This window comes from Rhynchophorus ferrugineus, unplaced genomic scaffold (assembly GCF_030347505.1).
Source record: "Rhynchophorus ferrugineus isolate W39M unplaced genomic scaffold, kcgeb_rfMv2 rfM3, whole genome shotgun sequence".
Lineage (NCBI taxonomy): Eukaryota > Metazoa > Arthropoda > Insecta > Coleoptera > Curculionidae > Rhynchophorus > Rhynchophorus ferrugineus.
The window spans coordinates 28,116,316-28,124,869 of NW_027472582.1; the positions used below are offsets into that span (position 1 = coordinate 28,116,316).

Genomic DNA, 8,554 nt, shown 5'->3' on the forward strand with positions numbered 1-8,554 from the left:
GGGCTGTTGTAATCTGGGTCTTTCGTGATTGTCTTCTTCATTCTTCGTTGAGCCTTGGCGAACCAAGAAACAGGGCTCATCAGAGAGTTTCTTCTGGAAAACTTAAAGTTATTACACCTGTAAAGATGTGAGTAACTTGAACTAGACTTTAGACCTGTAAAGGACAAGAGGTCGGATTTAAATTTTATATAACAAGTACATGTAAGAACATCCAGATAGTTGGTTTCAGTTGTGAGCCATGCGGTACTTATGAAAGATCAGAGCCTGGGTTTTCTAGTGGATGATTCAAAATGATAACTTTGAGTAATACCTAATTTAATGATTTTCCGACTGGAAAACATTTATCGAGATTCGGTTGGAAAAATCTGGCGGAGAGGAAGCAATTTATTAGTGTCTTCGGATAGATATATTCTAATGGAATTTGAAATTATGCAGTCGTACTAAACCTTAAGCTTTCTGGGTTTAAACATTTTGCAGTTAGGTCTACAAGTCTAGAAAAATTCTACTACTACATAAAGGATGGGTAAATACAAATAGAGAGAATATCAATAAGTGTAAGCTTCCTATTTATTTGTTGATATAAACACTAAAATATAAATGAAGAAATTATTGGCCTTAAATATGGCTGGGGTTTCGTATAAAATATTTATATATAGCGGGATTATGTTAAAGATTCCTTATTGGCAAAAATTCTATCCAACCAATTTTAGTAAAAATGAAACCTACTAAAATAAGGCTAATCCATTATAATTTTATTCACTCTTATCTGATTATTCATCTAGATACGGTTGAAAGGATTAATGAAACAGAAGTTAAATTTGATCCTGAACAAGAGTATCATAGGAAATCACAATTTATTAAAATTGATATTGATACGTTTAATCGGGGTATTGAAAGAAAACTGATAATTAAATAAATAGAAACATGACAAAAATATTTTTCAGTGCCAAATAATTTGTTAGCAAATCTATTCTAGGCTAAGTTGACTAGAATTCTTTCTCTTGTTGATTGGGTGTAATTTCTTTTACACCCAATTCGCCATATTTAAGTATCGAAAAGAGAGTATGTCTCAAATAAGGTTCTGCAAGAATGCGTTGATATTTTTCAACAATTTTCTTTATGAAATAATAATGAAGTAAAATTTGCTGTAAATACACTTTAGGAACTTTAAGAAACTTAAGTTTCACATTTCTAATTTCTAAATTATATGTCGTTGTTAGTAACAAAAATACTATCGACTATATCCAAAATTAAACATATTTAACAAAAAAATTGAAACAACTTCAAAAAGAAGGAACTGAACTAAAAAGTAAAAAAATAATCAAACTTGGATATAACACAAAAGAAAACATTAAAAATATTGTAAATAAATAAATAGGTTTGGGAAGGTATTAAGCTACAATGTGTATATAGTAGAATATAAGGTTTTTGTTTAATCTTATATAGTTATTACAACGATTATTATGCACATATTTTATTTTAAAAAGCTTTTTTTGTGTTATTTTTTAATTTTTAGTGAGCTCCTTATTTATTTTTAAATAAAATAAAATAAATTTTGAATAAAGAAAGAATTTTAAGAATCGGCACACAATTGACGGAGAAACGGGCTAACATACATTAAAATATACATATATATATATATATATATATATATATATATATATATATATATATATACATATATATATATATATATATATATATATATATATATATATATATATATATATATTTCATGCTCATTGAAAATCTACATTGAACTTTTAAGCTCTTATATCTCAGCTAGCTTATTTAAAATAAAACCAGGAGAACCTTACTTAACAGTGAAAGGAACAAAAGCAGGTGTATCGCAAAGCAGTATTTGAGAATTGAACTTCACTTGCTCTATACATATGACATACAATAGAATATGTTACTACGGCTACATTTGCTGATGACACTGTTATTGGACTTACACTATTGATGACACTTGATATTGGATACAAAAGCGAAGAAGCAACCAGAAACCTGTAACATGCAATTATATAACTAACGCACCAATGTAAATTCTTGCCCAAGACCCAGACACCGAGAGTAATTGAGTGCTTATTGAATTCACCTACACCCATATAGTTCGTACAGTAAAAATGTTAAGTATCTTGGAATAAAACTTGATGCAATACTTCGATGGAAGGAGTATATCAAAAAGAAAAGAAAATAATTCGAATGAAAATACAAGAAAATGTATTGGTTATTTGTAAGAAACTCTAAATTATCCGTACATAATAGGTAGCTGCTTCAAAAGCAAAATATGGGGATGTTGTGCGAGAAATGAAATCAATATAATACAAGTATTTAAAATAAAGTCATTTGGATACTACAATAATAATTATTTAAACTGAGATGTTCCGATTCCAACTGTTGTACAATTCAACCAATACTACCAATACTACCAATACCTACCTTATGAGATTCACAACAAGATGAGAAGATACTCCCATGTTAAGACCGAAGTTATGCAACACTGAACACTAAAGTAGGATGCAAACTCGAGGGAGCCAATTTTTCTGATCTTATGTAGTTAGGTAATGAAATATATTGAATGGTAAAAATACTAAAAAGTGCTACTGATATAACTTAAGTTTATTAAGACTAAGTAAGGCACAATGGCTCTTCCTAGGTCACTGGTAATAACATAAATATCTAATCAATAGAATAAAAAAATAGCTATCACTGTGAATGATTTATTAGAAGTGGAACCATATGTTGTTAACTTATAGATTATATCTAATAGCTGACATTGTATAACTAATTGTCTATTTTTTTCTACAATTACAATGAATATGGAATATTTCTGTTATAATTTTATAAATTTTAATAAATCAGTAACCATTATTTATCATACATATAAACGCCAACTTCAACTTATAATTTGTTAAAGCAACAAACACTTGAATAGATTTATGATTTATTTATTAACATATATTTTTTAATAAATTACATAATTAAGTAAAAGCTTTGAGGCGATTTATCTGAATATGTAATTAAATTACATTGGCAGTGCCCGGGCAATATCAGAAACGCTCATGTTATTTTAATATCGTACATAATCATTTTCTATGATTTATTCTTATCTTGATTATTGATATTTAGATCCCAGTTCGAAAATCATCTTTCAATGTTTGATGATTGTATTTCGATTGCGATACGAAGCAATAGAGTTATAATGATTCTTGACATTGTTTGACTTTAGGCTATACAGGTGCAGAAAAAATATTTTGGGTATCATTTAACCACGCCTGCAAAATTACGCATTGCTTCAATACCAATTCAATCGAATTGATTGAAGAAAAAAATGGACTCATCAAAAACCGATTTGAAATTAGTTATTGATCACTTCTGGTTGATTTCCTGCGAAGAAATTTATTTATTAATTTATTCTTCTCGTACCTGGTTGAACCTGTTTCGTATATGAGGTCATTAAAATCTATTAACAGATATTTATATCTATATATATTTTATTTGTGACCTGCAAACGACCTATGCTTTATTTCGTACTTTTATCTTTGGGAGTATTTTGATTGAAGTAGATAAGATACTAATATAATAATTAATAAGACCCTATAAATTATATTTTATATATAAAAATGAATCGCAAAATATGTTCCTAAGCGCATAACTCAACAACGCCTGGACCAATTTGGCCAAATCTTTTTTTAAAATGTTCGTTGAAGTTCAGGGATGGTTTTTACGGCGAGAAAAATTAGAATTATTGCTGGAAAAACCATAAAAATAGCCCTTTTTGTTTGAATTTGTTTCGTGTATCAGTTGACAATTCATCTGTCATCTGTCAAAAGTCATCTGTAACAGACAACTTTTTTTTGTTAAATTTGATATGACTTGAACTCAAATCCTTTTAATCCGTACGAATTGTTTTATTTATTTAAAATTTTTTATTTGTTTAAAATTTAATTCAAATTTTAAATAAATAAAACAATTCGTACGGCTTAAAAGGATTTGAGTTCAAGTCATATCAAATTTAAAAAAAAAAGTTGTCTGTTACAGATGACTTTTGACAGATGACAGATGAATTGTCAAGTGATACACGAAACAAATTCGTATATCGTGTTTTGTGCAGAGTGTTTAGTTAGTTAGTGTTTGTTTAGTTCGTGATTAGTGAAAAAATAATTTATATTTGATATGCCTCCTATAAGACGAAGCAATTTAGGTAGAAGAACCAGAAATGCTATACACCAAGCTAATTACCGATCTAATCGTACTGCACAAGAACGTGACGACGGAAATGAACGTGAAAGAATTCGGATATCACAAACGCGTGAAGCGCGAGCGCGACATTCAACTAATAATCGCGCAAGTTTGAATCCAGCTGCTTTCAGTTACGATGTGTCAATTGACTACAGTAACTACCAATGTGTTGTTATTGGTTCTATGAACTTGGTTTGCTCACACTGTAAGGCATTAAAATACAAAAACGAAGCCAATGGATTGTGTTGCGCAAATGGTAAAGTGAAATTGATACAATTGGATCCACCACCAGAACCATTGTACTCATTGGTTTCAGGAATAGGAACAGATTCTATACACTTTTTGACACATATTCAACAATATAACAATTACTTTCAAATGACTTCATTTGGGGCAACAAATGCAGTTCGGGAAAATTTTATGCCAACTTTCAAGGTATGTATTATAGCAGTTACTCATAATTATTTTAGCAAACAAAATTTTCTGTCACCAAAGTTAAGATGTGTTACTAATCTTCAATTTCTTAATCATTACGAAATATATCACTTAGTCATCATATTATATGGTGATTCAGTTTCAGTGACACTTTTATTATATTTTATATTTGATAGATATTAGTTAAAACTAAATATATACTTTTTAAGATCAAATATTATTTAAGTTTGATCATTGACAATCCATTAATTAATACCACACCATAATATTTTTTTTATTTACAGATACAAGGGCAAATATATCACAGAGCAGGTTCACTGTTACCAGTGTCAGATAGCGACAACAAATTCCTGCAAATTTATTTTATGGGCAATTCACCACAAGAAATTGATCTGCGTTGTGCACATAACAATTTAGTAAAAAGGTCTATTGTAGAACAATTACAAACTTTATTTCATCAACACAATCAATTGATTATATTGTTTAAAACTGCCCTGGATCTGATGCCATCCGATAATCACAAAATTGTAATCAGAGCTGATAAAACACCTGCAGGTCAACATACAAGACGTTTTAATGCACCAACTATTGATGAAGTTGCTATCGTTGTAGTTGGAGAAAACTTGGAATCCCGTGATATTTTTTACATCGTCGGAATTTTCAATTACAACCTATAAAGGAAACACACCGCTCATATGATGCACTGCAATATCCCATTATATTTTGGCAAGGTGAAGATGGCTACGATTTATCAATAAAAATGATAAATCCCATTACAGGTAACTAAAATATTAGTTTAGCTATGGCGATAATATCTCAGTCACTATATTATGTATTTTAATTTTATATTTGAATGTTATTAAAACAAAATCTGTTTACAGGTTCTGAAACCAACAAAAAAGTCAGTTCAATGAACTATTATTCATACCGCCTAATGATTCGGGAAAATGCAGATAATCACATATTGAAATGTCGGCGATTATATCACAAATATGTTGATGACATGTATGTTAAAATTGAAACGGAGAGATTAACATTCATCAGGTTGAATCAAACCAAACTCCGATCTGAAGAGTATATTCACCTTCGAGATGCGATTAATACTGATGGAAATGCACAGAATGTCGGTCGGATGACTATTCTTCCAGCAACATACATCGGAAGCCCTCGGCATATGCACGAATATGCTCAAGATGCCATGTCGTATGTTCGTCATTATGGTACAGCAGATTTGTTCATCACATTTACATGCAATCCGCAATGGATACAAATTAAGCAGGAGTTATTACCTGGGAAATCATCCATTGATCGTCATGATATTACAGCCAGAGTCTTTAGACAAAAGTTGAAATCTTTAATGAATTTCATCGTAAAACATAATGTGTTTGGTGAGACACGCTGCTGGATGTATTCTGTGGAGTGGCAGAAACGAGGATTGCCACATGCACACATTTTGGTTTGGTTGGTTGAAAAGATAAGGCCAAATGAAGTTGATGCAGTGATATCAGCTGAAATCCCTAATGTACAAGTAGATCCTGGATTGCATGAGGTAGTTATCAAAAACATGATACATGGTCCCTGTGGAACTCTTAATCAAAATTCACCGTGTATGATGGATGGTAAATGTTCAAAACGATATCCACGGACATTAATATCGGAAACAATTACTGGTAATGACGGTTATCCATTGTATCGTCGCAGATCGACAGCAGACAATGGAAAATCAACAATTGTCAAATTAAATTAACAAGATATTGAAATAGATAATCGTTGGATTGTTCCATATTCACCCATTTTATCAAAGACATTCAAAGCACACATCAACGTTGAATCTTGCCATTCAGTGAAATCGATTAAATACATTTGCAAATATGTAACCAAAGGCTGTGATTGGAATTGGTGCAGAGAATTCTAATGATGAAGTTACCCAATACCAAATGGGCCGCTATGTCAGTAGTAATGAAGCAGTTTGGCGAATATTTTCTTTTCCTATTCATGAGAGACACCCTTCTGTTGTTCACTTAGCTGTGCATTTAGAAAATGGACAAAGAGTGTATTTTACAGCACAGAACGCAGTACAAAGAGCTGCTCAGCCACCATCTACTACATTAACCAGTTTTTTTGAGACATGCCAAAACGATGATTTCGCACAAACATTGCTATATTCTGAAATGCCAAAATATTATACCTGGAATCAATCCTCAAGGAGATTTATACGACGGAAACAAGGAAAACCAGTTCCAGGATATACAGATGTATATTCCACCGATGCGATTGGCCGGATTTATTCAGTACATCCAAGCAATGATGAATGTTTTTATTTACGACTGCTATTAGTCAATGTACGTGGCCCAACATCATTCCAACAGTTACGAACTGTTGATGGTGAATTGTGTGGATCCTACAGAGAAGCCTGTCAACGTTTGCAATTGCTTGAAAATGACGCTCATTGGGATCAAACTCTCAATGATGCTGTAATATCATCACACACTCATCAAATACGAACATTGTTTTCTATAATCATATCTACATGCTTCCCATCAAACCCAATTGATTTGTGGATGAAGTACAAATATTATATGTGTGATGATATTTTGTATCAAATACGGAATAGAATGGGAAATCCAAATATACAAATCAGTGAAGAAATTTACAATGAAGCATTGATTTCAATTGAGGACATGTGCTTGATAATGTCAAACAAACTATTAATTCAATTAGGCCTGACCGCGCCCAATCGTCCAATGCATGACGCTTTTAACCAAGAGTTGCATCGAGAAAGACTGTATGATCTCAACGCTTTGAAAGAATAAATTCAAACAAATCTTCCACTGTTAAATGAACAACAGAAGTATGTATTTGAAACTCTTATGAAAGTAACAAATGATGAAACTGGAGGGATTTATTTCTTAGATGCACCTGGTGGTACAGGAAAAACTTTTTTTATTTCATTAATATTAGCAACAATTCGCTCACAAAATAAAATTGCACTTGCACTCGCTTCGTCGGGAATCGCAGCAACTTTGCTTGAAGGTGGTCGAACAGCCCATTCAGCACTAAAATTGCCATTAAATATGCAAAGCAATGAAACTCCAACCTGCAACGTTTCGAAGAACTCTGCAATGGCAAAGGTTTTGCAGCAATGTAAATTGATTGTTTGGGATGAATGCACGATGGCACATAAAAAATCTTTGGAGGCTTTAGACAGAACCTTAAAAGATCTACGTAGCAATAATAACCGATTTGGTGGTGCAATGATTTTATTAGCAGGAGATTTTCGTCAAACATTGCCAGTGATTCCACGATCAACGCCAGCTGATGAACTCAATGCATGTCTAAAGTCCTCCAATTTGTGGAAACATGTTAAAGTACTTCATTTAAGCAAGAATATGCGTGTCGAGTTGCAAAATGACCAATCTGGAAACATATTCTCTAAACAACTCATTGACATTGGTAATGGCAAATTTCCTATAGACATGTTGACGGCTTGCTTTTGCTATGACTATAAACAAGTCCCAGGGGCAATCATTAAGTGTTTGTGGTATTAATCTAGAAAACCCATGTTTCTCACATGGTCAATTGTATGTTGCCTGTTCCCGTGTTGGAAAACCATCAGATTTGTTTATCTATGCGCCAGGTAATCAAACAAAAAACATCGTATACCACAAAGCAATATAATGATAATAATAATAATAATTATGATTCACATGATTAACAATAAAGCGATTACTTACTTTTCAATCCTTATATATGTTTTATTTAATTATTTTTTATTCACAACGCCCTATCACCAGGGTGATGGTTCTGTTCAGGAGAATTTTTTAAAATACGTAGGCACAAAAACTGCCACATTACAAATCTTTTTGACAGGACG

At 31.8% G+C, this 8,554-nt stretch overlaps 1 protein-coding gene across 1 annotated transcript; it reads left to right on the top strand.

Annotated features, from left to right (window-relative positions):
* Positions 1–5,308: 5,308 nt before the first annotated feature.
* On the top strand, positions 5,309–6,479 carry LOC143192643 (uncharacterized). Its single transcript, XM_076398116.1, has 2 exons — positions 5,309–5,459; positions 5,562–6,479. Exons 1-2 carry the CDS (start codon positions 5,441–5,443, stop codon positions 6,425–6,427), a joined length of 885 nt encoding a protein of 294 aa, XP_076254231.1. The 5' UTR covers positions 5,309–5,440; the 3' UTR covers positions 6,428–6,479.
* The last annotated feature ends 2,075 nt before the right edge of the window (positions 6,480–8,554 follow it).